This window comes from Amborella trichopoda, chromosome 13 (assembly GCF_054954075.1).
Source record: "Amborella trichopoda isolate Santa Cruz 75 chromosome 13, AtrichopodaSantaCruz75HAP2 v2.0, whole genome shotgun sequence".
NCBI classification, from domain to species: Eukaryota; Viridiplantae; Streptophyta; class Magnoliopsida; order Amborellales; family Amborellaceae; genus Amborella; species Amborella trichopoda.
Genome location: NC_142348.1, coordinates 49,796,849 through 49,820,353, shown reverse-complemented (window position 1 = coordinate 49,820,353; position 23,505 = coordinate 49,796,849). Strand labels below are relative to the sequence as shown.

Sequence of the window (23,505 nt, the reverse complement as noted above, 5' to 3'; positions counted from 1 at the left end):
GGTGGTCAAATAAATTATGACTAGAATACCCCTCTTTCTGCCATATACCCATATTTTCATAGTGCCGGCGAAACACATTTTTTGTGTCGGTCCACATATTTTTTTCACTGAACCAACATGAACTCATTTTTCTGACTGGCACAAAAAAATAAAAGAAAAAATGGTCAACGTAAACATGAGTCAGATGGGATATTTTGGTCCAAAAAAAATATTTTTTTTGAATTGGAAATAGTTGCAAAAAAAACCAGTACTAGGGTTTTTTAGTGTTTTAAAAAGTTGTTGGGGGAAGGATGTTAAGAAAGTTGAGTAAAGAGATGTTTTAGTAATGGAAAAAGTTTATACAATCTTAAAATGTAGAAATAAAGATGCACATCAAAAATCTATTGTAAAAGGTTGTTTGAATGTTGAAATCTCCTCTAATTGATCATCTTGACATCAAGATGTTTAAATATAAAAAAAGAAAATATTTTTAGCCTTAGAAATATTATATCTTGCAACACATTATCTAGACCATCCATTTTCAAGATTTTCATATATTTAGAGATCTACTTGATTTTCCCTACTAAAAGTTAGGCATCTAAGCTGGTTATTATAGACCATGATGAATAATAACGTGCGGATTATAAAATAGATGGAAGCAAAAACTCGAAGTGGGAGTCCACTAAATTGGACTTAATTGGGGCGGACAATGGGTCTAAGTTAGATGAGCTAATAGAGATGAAAATTATCAACATCATTTGAGTTTTAACCCAACTATTTAGAGTCGGCTACATGAATCTTGTTATGTCATTTCACTCTTTCCAGAGCCACATCTTCAATCAAACCATAGGTAACATTTATTTTTCACGACTTCCATCTATGTTTTTTGGAGCCTTCCCCTTTCCCTTTGAGTTACGAGAGTGAAAAATATAGTATGCTTGTTAGAGAAAGAAATGAATTTTTAAAAAATGCAACTTTCTTAGAAGAGTCTTTTGAATTATACACCTAGATCGGATGTCCAAAAATTGGATTGTTTGCATTCAATCCTGTGGCGTGGCTTTTCTCATGACCATCAACGGGGTGTTTGCAAATTAAATTTTTTTTTTCTTAAGTTGTTTGCTAGGTCTTACATCCCCAAAAACCAGTCTTGTAGGTACTCCGATGGTGTTTTACTAGTAGGAGAGAATGTAGTGCTCTCTCTAAAGCATAAAATCTTTTTTGGATCACATTTGTTTTTGATGCATTTCATTTTTGGGGGAGAAATAGGTTCACGCATAATTATTCAATGTTGCATACCAGTGATTTGAAAACGGGTAGCACAGGATCGTCCGGTCCGACCTGAGAATCGGTCATCCTGTTTCAGTTCTACATATAAATAGAAAGATGACCATGTTTAAATGGGAACTAGCTGTTTTATATGGTAAAATAGTGATTCTTTACAGTAAAATGGAGATCCGGACTGTAGTTTCACCTTCCAGACCAGTTTTTGGTAGGTTCACAATTCTTTCATGTGCTTTTTTTGGTGATTCGTAGTTCTTTTTGCACAATAAAACAACGATCCGGACCATTAATTCACTTATCCATACCAATTTTTGAAGTGCCCGATCCAATTTACCACTTTGGGTTTTAAATCACTAGTGAGGACATTTAAAGGAGAGAAAACATACACACTGATAATCATTTTGGACATCAATTTTAAATTTAAAGGTTTGTGGCAGTCATCTAGACCTCCATGGTAATAAAATTGAAAACTTAATGTCTTAAAGATTATCATATTATGTTCCCTTTCGAAACTCAAGCAAAAATAGATTTACATGGATTTAAGCTTAAACAAGGAAAAGTTTATATAGAGCCGAGGTTCTAAATAGTCAAATTAGAGCACACCTCGAAATTTTCATTAGAAGAGGTTGTGTTGATGCTCAAATATCCTCAAATTGATCATCTCGACCTCAAGATGCATGGACAAGAAAAAAAAATGAATTTCAAGATTTGAAAATAGCACATATTGTGTTGCATTTTTGGACAGTCAATTTTTAAGAATTTCATGTTTTTATAGATCTACCTGATCCACATTATTTTTTAAGCTTGAAATTTTATGATTAGATATGAAAATGTATTTTAGATTTGCAGTATTGAAACTCACAAAGATCTAAGATATATTTTGGGTCCAAAATCTCTAACTGAAGTAGATATGTGTGCCTACTGACTCACCAAATGCTTTTCCTTAATTAACTATATTTTTTTGGGCAAATTAGTCAATTAGATCCCCCAAAAAGCACTGCACATTCAATTGGTTTATTACACAAGGACCAACCTGGGTATTAGATGAAAAAAAGGAGGCATTCATTGCCATCCTATTTTACGGCTACAGTGGGTCACAGAAATTTTCGATGACCAAACTACCCCACAACCAATATTTTGGCGTTTATACTCATCCCATCAATGGGAAATCATCGTAGGGGCATTTTAGTAACTTTCCTCCTTTCAAAAAAATTCCTTCCCCTCTTCTTCAATTTAATTTGACAGGTGAATTCCCACCTACAAAAGCCTGAGAAATCATAAAAAACCGCCAAATTTGGTTCAGATCAGAGCCCCTAAATTTATTGCAAACTTTCTCTGTTTCTTTCATTCAAACAAGGCGTCTTCTTCTTCTCATTTCACCTGCACGTAATTGGTTTTTCCCATTGAGAAGAAGCTCTGCTCTTTCAGCTAACCGCTTGAATTGAGAGGAAATGGAGGTTTACACTGTTAAGGTTGGGGAAGCCGAGCCAGCGCAAGGTGAGAGGCCGTCGGCTGGACCTGTTTATCGATGCATTTATGCAAAGGATGGGTTAATGGAGGTGCCGGAAGGGTTTGAATCGCCTTGGGACTTGTTCAGGTCTAGATCAATCTTGATTTCTCCATTTCTTGATTTCTGTTTAATTTAAGATGAATGTTCTGAATTATGATGTCCTTTAGGTTCTTGTAAAGATATTTGATATTTGAAGGCTTCATGAAAATGTGTATATATTTGTATTTCTTTTTTACATGGGTCATGGTGCTTGTTTTTCCAAATATTTGAAGTTTTGAACAAATTTTTATTTGAAATGCTTTGAGATATTATCTTTAGGTTTGCAAATGACATTTAGCATTTCAAAAGATTGGAATGGGTAGCATTTTGTTTTAAGGCATTTGCTGCTAATTATATGGAAATTTACATTTTCCTCTTCTAATTACTAATGTTGTAGTTTTGGGGGCTAATTGCAGGTGAAGTTTCAGAGATCATGGAATTTGAAACAGTGATTCTTATGAATTTTCTCTGTGATTGTGGATTATAAATCTTAAATGAAAGATGAAATAAATATTATGCTCCATGCCATCATTTTCTATCTTCTTTTGCCTTTTCTCGTAGATTCTTATTTGTTACATGTAAACAAAATCAGTTTTGATTATCATGGAAAGCTCATACAGTCTAAAGTTCAGGCCTGATGGAAATTTTTTGAACCACATTGTTGAATGCATGAAAGGATCTTTGTCTAGGAACAGAGAGAGAGAGAGAGAGAGAGAGAGAGAGAGAGAGATTCCTTTTATATTAATCAATGGATGGGATTTGATTTTTTGACAATTGGAGTGGTTTCTTTATTATTGAGATTCATCCTTGAGGGTGAGCTTTCCATGCATCCCCACACATACATTCCATGCATTTTTTAGGCACATCCAGTTGTTTGATACTAATAAGAGCTATCAAGATTGTTCATATATTGATAAATTATAACTTAATAAATACAACCTGTTAGATTATTTTTGGTCCACACTTCCAGCCGTCAGATCAAAAATCAAAACCATCTTATCAAAATCGGATGGCTAGAGATCGTCAAGTGGGTGGACACATGTATGAAGGGTTCCTTTATTTTGATTTGCTCTCTTAGGTAATTATTTTATTGTGGTGATCGAGATGCTGCCTTATTTCCAAATGGTCATAAATGAGTTATAGAATAAGAAGCAATAAAGAAAGAAGAAAACATGGAGAAAAGAGACATTAATGTATGGCTATAACTGTTGGCATTATGAAAGAGTTTTGAGCTAGTTGGCTTCGCCACTTATCCAGGACAGGGACAAGACACTAAATGTTGTATATCATGTTCTCAACTACCACGGTTGCAATGGACATTTATTATGACCAAAAGTTATTCTACTCCTCCCGAGTACACTGTCCATTCACTCCCTTAGGTAAAACCCAATCTAGTGTTGGTTTAAGGATCCCAAATTTTGGGGATATTACCTCTTTAACACATATATTAACCTCAATACAAAATCTTTCGTAATTGCATATTTTAAGCACTTGAAAAAATAATGTCTCAAGATTGAATAGAAACTGTAAGGTGAAATCTAAGTATTAAAAAACTCAAATTTCGAATTTTTTTTTAAAATAATCATCTGATGATTCTAAGGGGGTCACCAAAATTTTAGATTGAAAAAATCCCTCCCAACTAGGTCATCTAAGTGAGAGAGTAGAAGCAAACTGTGCTCCAAGAGGGAGCATGGTATACGTGCTCCTTAATACGATATTATCAAATACCACTATTCTAATGGTTCTTGTTGATTTCTTTTGGCTTTTTTAGAAATGATTTTATGAGATTGGAGTACGTGGGTTTCTATAAACTATAGGTTAAAAAGATAAGGATACATGTATTGGTATGGCATATTTTTTTTGGGAAAGTTTAGTGGTAGGAATTGAACTTGAGATGTAGAACGGCTAAACATAAGCAGCTAACCACTCAAGTTCAAGCCCAGTTTTTGGTGTGACACAATATTAATGTCAAGAGTACTAATTTTAGAATCACCCTTAGCAACACAATACGTCTCTAAATTGTTTAAAGAAACGAGAAGGCGAACAAATTTTTTTTTTTTGGGTAATTCAATGGGAAAGATCGGCATCTACCTGTTTTTTCAAGTAGATTAGGAGTTAGCTTTTTTGACGGTATCAGTGAAGAGAAGGTAAATTTTTAAAATAGCACTTTGAACAATTGGATTTCAAGGAAAAATGTTATGAAAAAGTTTTTTATGTTTCTAAATGCAAGTTACATGCGTCGCATTTTTTGTCAATTGATAAAGGTAGACATCCTTAAACATGTGTGCACCCCGTTATATAGTTTCTTTGTTGATTAATTTTGATTGTTGGAAGTGGATTTAATGAACCAAGGGTGTGAGTGGGTCTCCAAAAGCTAGCCCATTTAGACCCTTCCATATACGATACATGGTAAAGTCTTGATTTAAGGGCACGTTTGGTTGGTGCATAAATATTTTTCAATAAAAAATATTTCTATATGTAAACTTTTTGTAAGAAAAGCTTTTATTACAAACTTGCTTTTCACGATGTTTGTTAACATGTTTAAAAAATAATGTGTAATGAGTTACATATGTTTAGTATTTAAATATATTTTATAAATTATTAAATCTATGCATGCAATATTTAAATATTATAACTAAATATATATAGTTATATTTATTTAAATATTAAATGTTAAATATTAAATATTATTTTAAAATTAAATATAAAATGCTATATAATATATATATTTTATTGTAAATATCTATTACTTAAATAAAATAATTATATAATAAAATATACAATATATAATGTAATATATAAATTAATATACGATATAGTGTTATATAATATATTATAATATAAAATAATATATTATTCATATAAAATATTATTTATATGTTATATGTTAAAAATAAAATATTATATAATATATATTGTATTGTAAATACTGAATCGTAAATAAAAAAAGTGAATCCACGTGTGAAAATAGAAATGTGGGGAATATTTCCTCACCTCAAGAGGTGAGGTTTTGTTTTATTATGAATTTTAGACCATTTTCATGGTAAAAGTTTTTACAATGAGATGTATTTGCATATGCATTATACATCAAACAAATGTATAAAATGCAATTTTCAAGTGAAAATATTTTTTTATAAACTATTTATGCACAAACCAAATGTGCCCTGGGTAGCAATTGGGTTGAGTCGGCAATCTAGGTCTGGATTTGGGCTAGATTAGTCAACCCGGCGGATCAAGTCAAGATTTGGGTCCATCTTAGTCCATATCGGATCCAGTTGGGTCTTACGTCATGTCCGTCACTCACTCTCTCTCTCTCTCTCTCAAAATCCAAACTGACTTTGGCTTAATTAGTATTTGTCAATGTTTTGAACCGTGAATTATTGGAGTGGACCCATAGATCCGTACCAGATTGCTCCATTAGTGATTTAGACAGGTTTGAATTGGTTTGAATTAGTGATTAAAAAAATAAAAATAAAAATAAAAAAAATAAAAGGGTCTAATAAAACATACATAAGTATTAAATTCGATGACTTGGAGTGAGTCACGAAATTCAAAATTTTTTTTTGGAGCTTTTTGCCTAATCAATGATACTCTTACAACTTTCTATTTTGAAATTCAAGGGACAAAATGATTGTGCCTTCTTTGTACAATAGATAAATAGTCTTTTTTTTCAAATCCCATTTTTAAAAAGGATCCGGTTTCTATGCGGCCAAGCTCGCATATGTAGAAATATGGGTCTTTTAGCAAACTATTTTTGAGATGGATTTTAAGACCTAATTTTTAAAGGCATCATGAATATAAAAAAAATAAATTAAAATTGAAAATAATAATTTTAATAAGAAACCATTTAGACCATTAATTTTTATTGTTTTTAGATCGAATACTATTTGCATCCATATTTAAAACGAATGCTTTACATTTTTTGGAACGCATATGTAGAAATACGGTCCAACCCGCATGAAACAATTTTCCTTTTTAAAAAACCCTTCTAAATTTGGCACACAAATAAAATAAGAAAAATCAATTTTTTAATGACACCCCTTTTTCTTAAGGATTTACGACTATCATGCATCTACCATAGAAATAGTGTAATAATTTCATCATATTTTCTTACCATATTTAACAATGGATGGTGGAGACTTGAACAACTCATTTTGACCATCGGTTGTTACTTATTTGAGTAATGGGTTACCAGTACTTATGATATTGCATATGACTATTACATTTGGTACAAGAAAGTCACAATCCGTTTTAATTATCAATAATTTTTTTGTCTCACAAAATTTGAGAGTTTTTTTTTTGGATTTTGAAGTTAGTTAATAGCGCATTTCCTGTTGCCCAATTTCTCCTCTAACTATTAATAATGATTGTGACTTTTTGCATATCATATACAAATAATCATGAGTTATTTGCAATAGAATTGACATGTACAAGATGATACATGTATCCCATAACAGACTAACAAGGCGGTATTGATAACCCATATGACCACAAATTTGTGTGGCCATGTGTTTCTTCCACCATCCAATCTATGGATGGACGGTTAGAGATAAGATCTGCAATTAGGACCGTCCTTTTCAAGTCGACTATCCATGACTGTCCATTAAGCAATGGGACGGCGATTAATGCTTATGACCATTCATTTTCCATGGTCTTCATGACCAGGAATTTTTACTTTCCCCTCTCCATTTTCCCGCTTTCTCGACTGCTGAATCCCCGAAATTTCATGAAGGTTTTCTACTCGATATACTGGTTCAGAGCTCTCACCATACCACAAATAAGAAAAAGGGGAAGCTTGAGAATAGAGAAAAGGGGCCGATATTGCTTTGAATTCCTTTTAGATTCTAACGGAATCACGAATTCGAGAGAATTATCTGTTTATTGGAAGTTGATTTCTCTGGTTTTTTTGGAAAAAATAGTAGTAAACTGTGCTGGGTTATTTTTATGCTGAGCATTAGAAGCATTTTATATTTTTCTTTTTTGAATTTGTGAATGGACAAAGAAAAATCGTTTTCTGTAGGCCTCTAATTTTATTGGCATAAAATTTACCAAGTTCATTTGAATGCTAGAAATGAATTGATCTTTATTTATTTGGAATCGTTTTGATTTTTCAGAAAATCAGTGAAACGGAATCCTCAAAATCGCATGCTTGGTCACCGCGAAATTATCGTGGAGAAGGTATAATATGAAACACTATGAGTTCCAATGTCATGTTACGACTAATTCGCCATTATCTCTTCTAAGTCTACTACGTTTCACTTTGTAGTTTTTGTTTTTCTGGTTTCCTTGATGTGCGAGGTGCTTATTCTAATTGAAGAAAGGAAAATATATAGGTGGGTGGATACGTTTGGCAAACATATGAGGATGTGTACAATAAATCAATCCTACTTGGTTCTGCTATCAGGGCATGCGGCGCAGTTCCGGTATGTAATCGTCTTATATCCATTAAATAGTTTTTTGGAAATTATAGACATGGAGACACTAGTGTTTAACTACTTAGCTGAGTCCACTCAGACACTAGAGCTGGACTCAGCTGAGTTATTCCGACTAGGCTACTTGCCGAGAGAGTACCCGGGTACAACATGGCGTATTAAAAAAAAAAGTTATGCAAATTTGTGGGATCAATGTACAAAAATTATATATGTAATTTGGATTTTTTTATAATGATTTGTGTGTTTTTCTTGTCATACACCCTATTTTTATATTTTTCCTCTTTTTGGATTTTTCTGAAATGTTCTGAACTGTAAATCAATTTTTACTAAATCCATGTTTTTTAATTTTTTTTCAACTTATTTAGAAATTTTATATTGTTTTTGGTTTTGTTTCACTTTTAAAATCTTTATTTATTTTTTAGCAAATTTTTTCTTCTTTTTTTTTTTAAATTTTTTAGGCCCTGTGCATTACTTTGCCAAGTCTTAGTGGACTTTGCTAAGTTACTCGGGTCAGCCTAGGGCCCAGTACGAGGCCTGAGCGAAGTTTAGAAACTTTGATAGATTACCTGCGAGGATTTCTGTAAAAGATTTCCGTATAATATTTCACATAATTCTAAGTTTTCTCTCTAGTGTGTTTGTCTTTATATGTTTCTAATAAATCATGGCATTGCACTACTATTTTCCTTTCTTTTCTTTTCTTTTTTTTTGACTTTTTCCTTTGTCTGAGGATTGACACAGAGGCCCTCAAAAAAAAATTATTTCCATTTCCTATGAGAAAAATTTAAAATTTTCTTCACTAGTCACCTCTTCCAAAATTGTTGCAAACTCATTTAGGGAGCTCTACCTGTTTCAAACAATGCTTTATGCTTACTTTCGGAAAGAGCCAGTAAGGCCTTCCTGCAAAGTTTAGGTGCATCGTGTTGGCAGTTTGCTACGCCTGTTTGCATTAGTGCATACATGCAAAGAGGCTCTTATGTCACTATAATTTTTGAAACTAACACTGCAGAACTTTATGTGTTCCCAGGGAAGTTGTGGCATCTATGGTGCAAATTGTCCAGAATGGATTATCACAATGGAAGTATGTTTTGCTACTAAGGGTGTGTCCTTAAATTTGTATGTAGCTACGTATATAGTTTACATTGCATATGAGCTCATGCACTTAGTGCCCATCTATACAAATATGAGATGAACACGGCGTGGTATTGCACATAACTCTAGAAATGGTTTTAGAAGTGACATTTAGAATTAGAAATATTCATCCAATATTGCAAAATTAAATGGGCATTTAGAAGCAAACCTCCAATTAATAGGGAAACAGAATTTTAAGTTGGAACCATGCTTGCATACTTGCTGCCCAAGCATTTTTTATAGGTGCATTGTGTTTTTATGTAACTATGGTCCTCTGTGAATTTATGATGTATTTGTTATTTCCATTTTAATTTCTTTAATCAAATGCAATAAATGCCAGATATATGATTTTGATTTGTATCTCATTGTGGCACATCTTTCCATTTCTTTGCAGGCTTGCAACAGTCGGGGTTTCTGTTATGTTCCTTTATATGATCCTTTTCTAGAAGTGGCGTTTAGAATTAGAAATATTCATCCAATATTGCAAAATTAAATGGGCATTTAGAAGCAAACCTCCAGTTAATAGAGAAACGGATTTTTAAGTTAGAACCATGCTGCATACATGCTACCCAAGCATTTTTTATAGGTGCATTGTGTTTTTATGTAACTATGGTCCTCTGTTAATTTATGGTGTATTTGTTATTTACATTTTTATTTCTTTAATCAAATGCAATATATGCCAGATTTTTGATTTTGATTCGTATCTCATTGTGGCACATCTTTACATTTTTTTGCAGGCTTGCAACAGCCAGGGTTTCTGTTATGTTCCTTTATATGATACCCTTGGTAGGCATTGATTTTGACAGTGTAGTCTATTATTCTTTGTGGTTATTTCATGTTTCAATGAGCTCTGTAGGAAAATCAGTATAATCATGTGGAAGTAGTACTTAAGTTTGCTGATAAAGATAATGGTTGGGATAATTTTCTCCACTTCTATTTAAGATCATAAACATAATGTTTAAATCACGTCCTTTCACTATGCTGACTTTGTTTTAGACTCTGTTGGTGTAAAATAGTGATGCTGCCTCAGTGTTTTATTTTTCTCCTCTTCCCAGCGATAAATATGAGTACCTTCTGGGCTTCATTGTTGTCTAGCTCCATACCGTATGGTTGTTAAGATGATAGATGCTGGAATATGTTGTAGTTTGTATGCATGCCCGCTCTCTCTCTCTCATATTTTTGATGTATGAATTTATCACATAAGTTTCATGTACATAAGTTTCGTCGTACATATTCTTTTATTTGATACCATAAGAATAATTGATAAACTGGCATGCTCAGGAAACTTGAAAATTATTAATCACTTGGGGTCATTCAGCACCAGACAAGGCTAATTTGACTTAATGATAAAATTTGGATGCGGTGGACACACTTGAATATACCTTGCCAAAGAAACCTAACTTGATGATTTGTTGTACCCAGATATGACTAATAGACTTACTCAAACGTGTCATTTACTTGTACATGCTTAGTTATCAATTCAACATTCTTCATGATTGTTGTTATGGGCCTTATGGGTAGACTAGAATATATAACATGGTTTGATTTATGGTTGCAAGTTTATATCGATTGTTAACTTAGCTTTTCACTGGTACCTGTGATCTAAACTATTATATTGTTGCAGGTGCCCATGCAATCGAGTTTATTATCAACCATGCTGAAGTGTCAATAGCTTTTGTGCAACAGAACAAGATTCAATCTGTATGTTGATCATCCCTTCTACTATTGGCATGTCTAGTACTACATCCACAATTATACATATCCTTAACTCACAAATGTTCTCTAAGCTTTTGAATCTTGAAGGTTGATCTTGTAGGGCAACTTATGATCCTCAAATACAGCTAGGTTATGTCCACCGTATCTGTCTCTTTTACTCTTGTTTTTTTTGGGTAGTTAGGTCTCTTGCACTTCACATACACTTTTAAAGTATAGCAGACAACTGCTACATCCATTTGCATACATGTGCATACAGGGCTCACATGCTGAAAAGGTTTACTGCATGCTGAAAAAGGTTTGCTCATTGGCACTCAATGAGTTGGAAATTTTTTCTACTTATTCTTTACTCCATTCAAACAGAAAGTTAGCTTCTGTTTCTACAAGATTTAAGATGCATGGTTTCCTTTTGTGCCAGGAAGCTCAAATCCTCTGGTCAGGTCTTTTGAAGCAAGGCCAATTCCTGTCATTATGCACACCATTGACTCTCAAAACATAAATTAATATGAATCCTTCAAAAACATTAGTCAGTCAGAATGTAAACCAACTTTCTGTCACAATGAACGGATTATTCCGCAATTTCTCCTCGACTAAGTATGCAATCTCCTTTTCCGTTGACTACCAGTAGGTACCTCATGTATTTGTGTATGCCCCAAAGTAAACGAGATGCAAGAAGAGCTCTTTGATACCCAGATCTCCCTTAGGCACAACTACGATGACTCTATGATGCCATCGATGAACCTCACCCCATAATCCTTGTCTGGTTATGTTTCCCCTTTTTGATCAAATGCCGTCTTGAAAGATTTATCTGTAGGCTGCAAAGCAAAAGCCCAAGTAAATGGTGCTCTCCTAAAAATAACAGTTCTACAATCTCTTAAATATATATAAATCGTAACTCTACTTCATCTCCCTACTTGGCTGCTGCCCTTCCTAGTAGGAGACTGGAATTTCGCTTGAATCATACATAGAACAGGAGATACATGATTCCCTTACCTCGATCCCCTAGAGTGTCGGCAATGAACGTTGCATGGTCTAGTAACCATAATACAGAAACTAATCATTGTGATAGGGTCACTAATCCTCAGATCTATTAACTTTGAAATGACATGATTGCTCACAAAACAGGACTTGGCATATTTTTTACACCTCAGGGGATTTCTATTAGTTTAGGTTTTCAATGAGCTGATATCTTTTATTTTTACTTATTCTGGTAATACTATTACATAACCATTGAGTAATTTTAATTTAAAACTCAAATTATTGTTCATATTTTATTTTTGGGTTTTAGTAAATGGTTCAAAATTCAAAATTTCTGCTCATTTGTATTTGTTTTCATCTTCTTGGATCTTTCTCATTGGTGTTTTGACATCTTCCCATCAATGTTTTATGCAGATGTTATCATGCCTATCAAATTGCACAAAATATCTACGGAGTACGTTGAGAGACTATCAATTTTTTGTTTCAGTGGATATGAGGTTGATCTGTGAGACTAGTATCATATGATTTTTTCATTCTTCTTCAGCACTAGTCAGCTTCGGGAAGGTTACAGGCCAAGAAAAAATGGAAGCTGAACAAGTTGGGGTCTCATGTTACTCATGGGATGAGTTTATTTCCATGGTGAGGTCTTTGTCAGCTTTCTTTCTCTTGATTCATTGGGATATTAAATGTTTGATGATGATTCTTATTTACTGTCATATCATTTTGTCATGTCCAGTGTGTTGGCTTCTACGTAGTTACTAAATGTTTATCTATATCAACAATGCACTTGTTACATTATGACTTCAGTGATGATGATATTATTCTTAAAAATAAAGAAAAAACGAGTTTAATTTGCCATTGTTCAAGTTTGTTTTTCACTGTGTACATGATAAATGCCGAATTCCCCCTTATGTTCAAGGTCAAATGACTCATATCTTTTGTATACATGCAAGGCCTAGCAGAGCAGAAGTATCATAAAGGACATTAATATATGCAACCTTTGCTATATTTGATTTCATCTATCATTTTATGTGTTATGCAGAATATTATTTTGAGGAGATTTTTTTTCTTTTCTGCTTTTTGTTTTTTTTTGGGTTTTTGAGAGGAAGTATACCAACTTGTATTTTTAGGTGTGGCAATGCATCTTATGGCCTTTTGTATCATGAAGTTGCCTGCCACCTTGATGTTGTAGTGAAACATCATACTCTAAACTAAGCAAACTTACCTGCTGCAAATAGAGTTTAATTGCTTTTCTTTTCATACATATTTGAAAGTCTGTTATTTTACTCTGATTATACATTGAGCAGATCAGATGGATGAATCTATCTTCATTACTGAAATGAACTTCTTTTTTTTTTTTTTTGCTTCTGAAGTAAAATAAGGGAAACCTGATGTAAGAGAGACTTGGATTGAGTTATATGTCTCAACTGAGTTGCTCAATGACCCATTTGATGGGATAGCATGTATATGACTTGCATGTCTGTGCCGTTAGTTAGACAATAATCCAGAAAGCATATAATTTAATTTGATTTAATTTGAAACTTTGATTGCATCATACTTGCTTTCCATTGAGAAACCATACTTTTCATTGGATCAATCAACTCCACCAATTGATCGAATTTCACCAGCATGCCGTATAATTCCTATTCAAGATATCTAGTATTGTTTACACTTTCCTTTGGCTTTGTGACAATAACGCCCTTAGAAATTGAGGTGTATATATATATATATAGGAAAATGAACAGTGATTTTGCCTATGCTCATCACTGTCCAAAGTTCATAGCATGGTCAAGGTTGTCCGGTAGTGTTTTATTTTTCATTTTTTTTACAAATTGGAATGATCTGAAATTTGGAGCATATGTACATCTTAGTGAGGCGCATATGAAAAAAATAATTCGCAAAATATAAATTGACCAAAATACCCCCATAAATTTATAGGGGTGGTTTGATCAATTTATATTTTACAAATTATTTTTTGTACATTTTTATTAGATTCGCCTATTTTTGGTGAATAGACACTCCAAATTTCAGATTATTCTAATCTATAAAAAAAAACTGAAAATTAAAAAACTACCGGACAACTGTGACCGTACGATGAAGTTTGGATGGTGATGAGGGTAGACGAAATTACTGTTCATTTTCACCTATAGGCATTTTGTAGTATCATCCATATATATATATATATATATATATCTTACTAACTAGGATAGCGACGAGCATCTTAAATAAGATTTTCACTGAGTTAATAAGTGTACTCATTGCAGAATGCAAGGTAATGATCATAATTGCAATAATGGTCTGGATTTTCAAAATAGAAGTTTTTCAAGTTTGCATTTAAATCTTTCAATGTAGTGCTATTGAGATTCAAGTTTGCATTTGAATTTTTCAATGTAATACTATTGAGAATGGAAACTGCTCAGAAATGTTGGAAACTCCTTTTTTTTTTATCTTTTTTATATTTTGTGACTTTTACCAAAATCAATGTGTTTATGGATCACCTGAGTAGGAGGAACCTGGCATCCTTCATGTGATCGGAGTGGTTATAATGCATTAGCTGGATGCTATTGCCCTTGTGGATGTGTTTTTTCATTGCTTACTATTTGAGCACTTAATGACACAGATTTTGAAAAATGGCTTCTCAACTCGCCTTTGATCTTGTATTACCTTTTATTTTATCAAATGATTTTCAATTCACCTTTGATGTTGTATTAGCTTTTATTTTATCAACTGATCATAACTAGTTATTTTTTCTTTTGAAGTTTTGTGCAAGCTATCATCTAACTACATTTTGTGCTATAGGGGAGTGAAACTTATGAATTTCCTCAAAAGGGGAAAAGTGATATCTGCACGATAATGTACACAAGTGGAACAACTGGAGATCCAAAAGGTGTTCTCTTATCAAATGAGGCCATCATGGCAGCAATTTTTACCATTGAACATCTTCTTTTGGAAACTGATAAAGTTGTAAGTTCTTCAATCTGGACCATGATTGTTATGTATGATTTGATATCTTTTAAGCATCTTTATGTCAATTTTGGTGCCTAGTTGCAAGCATTTGAGAGAATTTTGGTTGATAACATGGATCATAACTCCTATTTGTTCTTTGCTGTATTTTCTTATTGTGAATGATTCCTCGATATTTATCACTTTAACCATTCATTCTCAGTCTAATTTATCCCAGATTGAGTATTATTGCTCTTATATATTTACCTGTGATTGTTTATCATATGGCAGTTAGCTCTTACTAGCTATTGCCGCTTTCTTATATTTGTAACGCATTTCATCATTGGAATGCTGTGCTAGTGCTGGCAAAACGGTTTTGAATATGCAATGGAAAACTTATGGTAGCTTGATCTTGTTAACTTTTGTAATAAGCTGACAATCTTGTTTGGATATCATTCAGAGACAACTACACGCATTATAGAGTAAATTGTCAGGAGCTGTGGTAACATGAAACAATAAGTTGCTCATAGTTGACAAGGAAACAATAAGCCATCCATGAGTTTGAATTTGTCAAATCCTCGAAACAGGGATTCCTATGACTTCTGCAACTTCGTTCATTGTCTTTATTTTCTGTTACTATGCATGTTCGCAATATTTTGGTCGAGATAGTTCCAGAATCTTCAAGAAAATAGGAAATCCCTTTCTTACTATTTTTGTGTGAAGGTTCGTAAGCTTACTACTGAAAACATACTCCTAACTTTGACAGAAGGTAAAATCTGTCACTTTTAGGGATGCATTGATCAATAAAACTGCCCTTGATTTATACTTGCACATTTGGCCAGACATGAAACAAATGAACTTCCTTTATTCTCGTTTAATTTTAGCATTTACTTTTCTCTAAATGGACTGGAAAGGAAAATTGACCTACTTCTTTCTTGCAGGTAACCGAACTGGATACCTATTTTTCTTTTCTCCCTCTAGCCCACATATTTGATCAGATAATTGAGACCTACTTCATATTCAAGGGTGGATCAATCGGATTTTGGCGAGGGGTACTCACAAATTTGTCTATACTTGGAAATTGTACATGATTTTGTTGGTTTCCAATTGTTTATCCTTCATTAAAGTAAGCTTATATTCAATTCTATTGCTTGACGAACTAGGACATTCGGTATTTAATGGAAGATATTCAAGAGTTACAGCCAACAATATTTTGTGGGGTTCCCCGGGTTTTTGACCGCATATATACAGGTTTGTTCCAGTGTTCATGGATTTTATTGGTTCAGTGAATGGTATGCATAACTCTCTTTTGAACTGTCTCATTTGTTTATATCTAAACTCTGCTTGTTTTACAATGAAGGCATAACTACAAAGATTTCGATGGGAGGGCCTTTAAGAAAGAAGTTGTTTGAATATGCTTATGAATAGTAAGTCTCATGGTACAACGCCGTCAATAGCATACAGATAAACAAAGTTCATTATCTGATCTATAAGAATGTGCTACAATTCAAAATTTTAAATGACATTTATTAATGTAGCAGTGTGATTTGACAGCAAGCTGAACAATATGAAGAAGGGTTTGAAACAAGACAAAGCTGCTCCTTTCTTTGATAAACTTGTTTTCAATAAAGTGAGCATATTAAAATCATGCAGAAGTTTATGTGGTTTATGGAATGCCTCTGAAAAAGTTTTTAATGGATGGTTTTCTGTCTTTAATGAGTAGATTAGACAAGGACTTGGGGGACGAGTGCGCATGATGCTATCCGGAGCGGCACCACTGCCTAAGCACATTGAGGAGTTTCTAAGAGTTTCTAGTTGTAGCGTACTATTACAAGGATATGGTAGGCAATATGCATCAGTATCTCATTGAATTTTAATTCCAAGTGCTTAGCACTTCCCCTTATCAATCTAGAAGAACCTGAATATCAGTTTTTTAACCTTTTTTGAAATCTAATGGAGAAACCATAACTACAATAACTAGATTCACAAAAAAATGGCCCTGAAGAGTTATTTGACTAGTCATGATATGATCTTTGTCTGTGTGAACGCATAATAGTCAAGATTTTGAAAGATATAGTTGTCTATATGATATTTACTGTACAGTACTAATTGTTTCAGGACATATTACCTCCATAATAACTTTATATCTGTCTCTCTGTTTCCTTAAAGTCGTCAAACTCTGAAAGGACATTCAACAAAACAGGTTAATGTGAAAATAAGGGGTCACAAATTGCAGGAATGAGTAAAAATTCCAACTTATTTATCTAGCTACAGTTCTTTCTTTTGCACTCCTGAAAATTTTCATATGTCAATGATATAATAAGAACCTTATTAAGTTTGGATTTTGCAAAAATCGAAAAATATTGCAGGATTTCATCATATGTTACTTCACCATAACAACTAACTACTTTATAGATGTGAATGCTTATATTTCTTCTTTGTTTGGTTTGCAGGTCTGACTGAAAGTTGTGCCGGGTGTCTTACATCCGTAGCCAATGAGTTTTCTATGTCGGGAACTGTTGGGATTCCTGTTACAACCATTGAGGCAAGGCTTGAATCTGTTCCTGACATGGGTTACGATGCACTTTCTGATACACCACGTGGTGAGATTTGCTTGAGGGGGAAAACCTTGTTTTCAGGTTACCATAAGCGACCTGACCTAACTGATGAGGTTCTCAAAGACGGTTGGTTCCATACAGGTAAATTTGCATAATGATCTGATCGAACATTTACCTAGTAATTGTAATTAAGATTTACACATTCATTGAAAGTTCTCTACTTGTATATCGCCATATGTGATGGCCATAATGACGTGTACTTGTGTTAATGCTTGGATCTTGTTCATGCATGCTTGTGTTTTGTGTCTCTCATTGAGTGTGTGTGAATCTTTTATGTTCCGTGTATTCTATGTACTAATATTCTAGTGATGATGAAGGTGACATTGGTGAGTGGCTGCCCAGTGGTGCAATGAAGATTATTGACAGGAAAAAGAATATTTTTAAATTGTCCCAAGGAGAATATATTGCAGTGGAGAACCTTGAAAGTGTCTACAGCCGCTCTTCTCTTGTCGCATCGGTAATTTCCAACTGTTGTACATACATGAACAATGTCATATGTTTTAGAAATGTGTTTTACTTTTATGTCATCGGACCTACATTTTTTTATGCTGTTTAGACTAGGTTTAGAGAGCCTTGTAGCTGTTAATTAGCTTTATGTCATTGACAACAGTAAATTGAAAAGGAAGTGAAAGGCAACCTTCTCAAACATGTTCTACAGTTCCAACTTTAGACAATGTACGTCTCAGACAACTGATTAGAGTGAAAAAAGATAATTAGAGTGAAAATCTGGAGATATCAGAAGCATTATATAAAATGATGCGACATTATACACTTAGCTGGGAATATTTCTTAGAACACACGTACATAGCTAGGGCTCCTTTTGGACAGACCCAATTTTGGTATGGGGCCTTTTTTCACTCATTTAGAAGCGAAAAACAGCCCAGCATAGTGTGCTCTACTATTAACAGGCTTCCCTTTTGTAATGCTGCTCATTGACAAAAAGCTGCTAAAATGTCCCTAAACTTGCAAGAAAAGAAAAACACCTGCCTTTTTCCCCATTTATGACCTCCTCCCTTCCTTTTTTTAGAGTATTTAAATTGCTCAAAGGGGCATAACAATTGGACATAAGTCAGTGATATTTTATTTGTTGTTATATGTTTTGGCTTAGCAATAAATGTTTTAGATACTTTCACCCTTTTTTTCATTCTATCTTATTTCTCTCTCTTCCCAATGGAATTTTTGGATTTTGCAGATATGGGTTTATGGGAATAGCTTTGAGTCATTTCTTGTGGCAGTGGTTGTTCCTGATGACATAGCTCTTGAGAAATGGGCAAGCACTTGTGGCATAGCTGGAGATTTTAAATCCCTTTGCAAGAATCCAAAGGCAAATAAATACATTCTTGATGAGCTCAACAACATAGGACGGCATAATAATGTAAGAAATTTTTATTTAGATGATCCAATCCTTGTTCGTTAGAGCATTTCCACAATTAAATAAAATTTTCATTCATTGACGTTGAAGGAAGAGATATTAATTATCATACAAATGATTCAACTACCCTTTATTTTGTATTTTGTACAATCGAGCATAAAAACTATGATTGTTGGAAGACAAATAGACTGATTAATAGATGTACAATCATAACAACTGCCCCTCAAACTTGAAATCTATGGCAAAGTTGGAGATGGGATATCTTATAGACCAAGAACTATGATAATTTTCTTTTTTCTGGGTAGATCAGCAGAAAAACAGTCCGCTATCCATAGTAGGAATGGAACTCATGACATCATGTTGTGACTCTCATCACCCTGACCACTATGCCTTGAGTCCATTCCTAGAACTTATGATAATTGATAATCATGGGCTTACTAAAGAGGGATCGGTAACATTGCTAGGAAGTAAAATATGTGCTAGTGATTCAGCTTTAGAGGAAATATTTTTAACAAATAAATAATCAGGCTCAATATGCTTTCTCTCAGCATGAGGCAGTAGAATATGTGCCAGTGATACAGCTTTAGCGGAAATATCTTTAACAAATAAATAACCAGCCTCAATATGCTTTCTCCCAGCATAAGTGCTTGGACGAAAATGGCCTCAATGATACCTGAGGTGTCTCAATAAGTGGAGGAACTTACTTTTCTGCTTATGTTCTCAATCCATTGTCTTTATCATCATTATCTTCTTCGTCATTTCAGAACTGAATGAATTATCTTCTCTTGATTTGTATTTGCAGCTCAGAGGTTTCGAAATATTAAAAGCAGTTCATCTTGACCCGAATCCTTTTGACATAGGGAGGGATTTGATAACCCCCACTTTCAAACTGAAGAGACCCCAGCTTCTTAAATTCTACAAGGTGCATACATGTATCAGACGATTAGCTTTGTTTCCATATTCCTAAACCACTACACTTCAATAAGTGTACAAGACAAATCATGAAAATAAAACTTGCACATTTGTTTTTTCAATTTATTTTATTTTACTAAGAAAAAACTTATTTATTCATTTTTCTTTGAAACATTTTTCTTAATTTCTTTGTCTTGGTATATTGCAGGATTTCATTGATGAACTATACAGAAGAGCGAAAGGGGCCAAAGCATGAAGAGGCTGAATTCACAGTCAATTAAGGTGTACGGGTTCAGTAAGCATACAATTGGTTTTGAGAGGCAGATATAATTAATTTTACCTATAGTTATATGTTGATATCAAATGCATGGATCTGTCATCAATGGAGAGGTTTCCCCTTTTAAGCTTTAGTTTGAAATTGAAATCCAGTACCCAAGTACCTGATGTAAAAAAGTATGAAATAATTTTGGTGAAAATAAACATTTTCTTTTGCAAGTACATATGAAAACACTCCTTTATCACTCTGGGCAATTCTTTTACTAATTCATTCTTGCTCAGCTCAAAATAAACCAGAATAATGGGTGTTGATTTTCACAGAGATTCAACAAAAGCCAGAGATATACTGGCTCAGTTATCAATATTCAAATGGGTTTATTGTGATTGTTTCAGTGATTTTTGAGGACCAGGTGAGCAATTCTCAAATCGTGAGCAGGTGGCTTTTTTTTGTCAGTCACTCAAGATTATACAGTTAACGGTCCAGATCTCTAAACTCTCCCATACACTAGAGATCTGGAAAAGCACATCGGCTTCAAGATAATCCAAACCATCGATTAAAACCATGATTTCCTTTGTGACAATCCATACAATGCATGCATTCATTTGTGAACTTTGCCATCTCATATAGCAAAATTTACATTTCTTTTGCATGAATAAGTTCTAATACAAAAGAGTTCTCTCACCTTATTTTCTGACAAAGAATATTTTACAAAAAAAAAGAAGATACAAATTGATCCTATATTTGTCTATATCTATTCTTTTCTTTTCCCTATTTCCCTTGACTATAATTGTCAAAAAACCTTGTAGTTGTTTACAGTCTTTTTTTCTTTTCTTTTTTTTCCTGTTTTCATTTACTCCACATGTGAACTCAATTGCATAGATTCTATTTCCACCACCTTATTGGGCCTCTATTTGATGAGGATAGCATTGAGAGAATGAAGATACAAGCTGCAGATGCCAAAATTGCCCCTGCAAAACAGGCCATATCAAGGCCACTAAGGAGCTGCACCTTCTTGCCCTTTTCAAGCACCCCAACCTGCAAAACCATCACAACTGCTTGCCCTATCTTTGTCTTTGCATCCCCTACTGACCCCATTTCCATCCATGCTGGTCTACCCTGAAATAGTCCCATTGAAAACTCTCGATATTATTATTGATGTTGTTAGAGAGAGAGAGATTTGATAATATGACTATGTCGGTATGGGTCCCTCCGGACCCTGATCCAGATCCGCTTGTACTCAACCCAAAAATTTAAAAATATATTTAAATATTTTGTTGAACAAATATATGTATTACTTAAACATTATAACTAAAAAATATATAATTATATTTACTTAAATATTATTTAAATAATAATATTCGAGTCGGGCCTGTAAGGGCCGAACCGCATGGCCCAATTTTTGGACCCATGCCCAGACCCGGGTCCATTGCCATCCCTACTAAAAATATAGGAAGAGTACTACTAACCTTGAGATGGAAGCGACCAAAGAGATTGGAGCTTGACATGGATGATTCATTTTCTGTGTTGATGTCCTTCGATCTTATAAAAAGCTCGTGTAACGCCATTCCAAATATGAGCATTGCAGTTCCAACAAAAAACATGTCTGCATGAAAAATATGTTAGAGAGAGAGAGAGAGAGAGAGATTACTTAAAGGCGGGTATGGAGAGAGAGATGGTAATGGATTCAGACCTATGGCTTCCATTAGCAGGAGGACCATCTGGCCTTCATCGGACCTTCGCCACATGACAACTTTAAAATACTCCACAAACGATTCCAATACGAGGAAGACACCCTGCATGCATATTCACATTATTTCTTTCATGAGAGCAAATTCCATTTTTTTATTCCATAATTATAATTATTCACTTACCCAAATGGCAATAAATTAGAAATAATATAATCGCGGTACCGAGTTTGATAGAGAGAGAGAGAGAAGTTGTGAAGCGTAGAAATTACCTCAAGAAAGCAAAGAATGGAACCAAGGAGTGATCCAGCGACGCCAATAAGTGTGAAAAACCGGCAATCGATAATGGCCTGCGCAAGTTGACGACCAGTTCTTTATTTGCTCACACGTGCCAACAAAGAGTCATTTATAAAAAAAATTTAAATTTTATTGACAGATATAAAATTAACAAATGGTCACCTGATCTATCAAGCATAAAGTCAGAAAAAATAAAAAAAATTCGAGTGGGTTAGTCTTTCCGCATAAATACTGCATACGTTTGGGCCTTAAAGTGGGAAAAACTAAAAAAAAAACACAAGGCTAGTCCTTCAGCATAAATACTACATATCTTTTAGCTTTTTTTTTTGTTATACCGGTAAAATAAAAGGGTTGTAATTTTCCATAATATTTTGTAGGCTAGAGAGAGAGAGAAGTGCGATGTGGTCGAGACTTAGGAGAATGAGAGGAGATAAAGAAAAATGTGCTTCAGATTTGAGAGAGAGAGAGAGAGAGAGAGAGAGAGAAAGAGAGGGATGGAGCATACCCTTTCGACAAATCTCTGTGCTCTGAATCTCGAAGCTTTTCCATTCAAATTCCTCATAACCTTCACCAAACGACCCGCAAACTCTTCCACAATCGGCTTCAGATCAACACTCTTCTCTGCCTGCCTCTCCTCCACTAATAAACTCTCCGTAGTCGAAGCCATCACAGGTTTTTTACCGCCGCCGCCGCCACCACAAAAGCTGTTACCGCAAGGCCCATGAAGGCCCTTCCTCACTCTCACTCTACAGTTCTTCGAAGATGATGAGGAAGAAGAGAGAGAAGAAGAGAGAGGTTCTTCGATCTGTAGTCCTTTCAAAGGGGAGTAAGCCCTAAAGGCCACCATTTCTCAATCTGAATCTTCTTTTTCCTTTCAAGAGAGAGCGAGTTTTTTTTTCTGAACCTTTAGCTTCTCTTTTGAACTTTGTTTAGAGCGAGAAAGCGAGTGTGCACTTTTATAGAGAGAGAAGATTCTTAGCATATTATTTTCCCACGTCGGAGGAAAGGGGTGGGTTTTGAATTTAAAGTCCAATGGAGGCGGGTTTGGAGGTCGAGGGGCTTTGCCCTTTCTTCTTTTAATTTTTATTTTTTTATTGGGAATATTGAAGAGTTCGTGGGTACGGCGCAGCTGAGGACCGAACACGTGTCAGTCTTACATCACGTGGCTTTTGCTGGAAGGGAGTAGTGGGAAAGGGAATACCATATTTACCGCCATGGCTCTCGCACGTCGACCCCGGAGCTACCGTCCATTTAAGAGAGAGAGAGAGTGTGTGTGTTTTTTTTGGCGTGTAGTGAGAGAATGGAATGGTTTCTCGGAGTGGCAGAAATTAGAAGCACGAG

The 23,505-nt window shown here is 34.3% G+C and overlaps 2 protein-coding genes across 8 annotated transcripts; one reads left to right on the top strand and one right to left on the bottom strand.

Annotated features, from left to right (window-relative positions):
• Window positions 1-2,607: 2,607 nt before the first annotated feature.
• On the top strand, window positions 2,608-20,429 carry LACS2 (long-chain acyl-CoA synthetase 2). 7 transcript variants are annotated; one of them, XR_016048394.1, is made up of 19 exons: window positions 2,608-2,857; window positions 7,924-7,987; window positions 8,143-8,232; window positions 9,266-9,319; window positions 10,107-10,155; window positions 10,994-11,070; window positions 12,475-12,514; window positions 12,605-12,699; window positions 14,860-15,024; window positions 15,945-16,055; window positions 16,167-16,254; window positions 16,364-16,430; window positions 16,545-16,633; window positions 16,727-16,844; window positions 17,457-17,702; window positions 17,939-18,078; window positions 18,814-18,996; window positions 19,796-19,915; window positions 20,114-20,429. XR_016048394.1 is itself a non-coding variant. In XM_006856116.4 (19 exons), the coding sequence occupies exons 1-19, from the start codon at window positions 2,712-2,714 to the stop codon at window positions 20,159-20,161; spliced, it is 1,977 nt and encodes a 658-aa protein (XP_006856178.2). In that variant the 5' UTR covers window positions 2,608-2,711; the 3' UTR covers window positions 20,162-20,429. The 7 variants fall into 7 exon arrangements, 4 of the variants coding, with proteins under 4 accessions (XP_006856178.2, XP_088712919.1, XP_088712920.1 ...); XR_016048393.1 differs by having other exon boundaries at window positions 16,542-16,633; XM_006856116.4 differs by having other exon boundaries at window positions 16,558-16,633.
• LOC18445991 (uncharacterized) lies at window positions 19,514-23,204 on the bottom strand. Its single transcript, XM_006856117.4, has 5 exons — window positions 22,670-23,204; window positions 22,140-22,217; window positions 21,873-21,975; window positions 21,649-21,785; window positions 19,514-21,298 (listed from the first exon to the last, which is right to left on the bottom strand). Exons 1-5 carry the CDS (start codon window positions 23,009-23,011, stop codon window positions 21,065-21,067), a joined length of 894 nt encoding a protein of 297 aa, XP_006856179.2. The 5' UTR covers window positions 23,012-23,204; the 3' UTR covers window positions 19,514-21,064.
• Window positions 23,205-23,505: the final 301 nt, after the last annotated feature.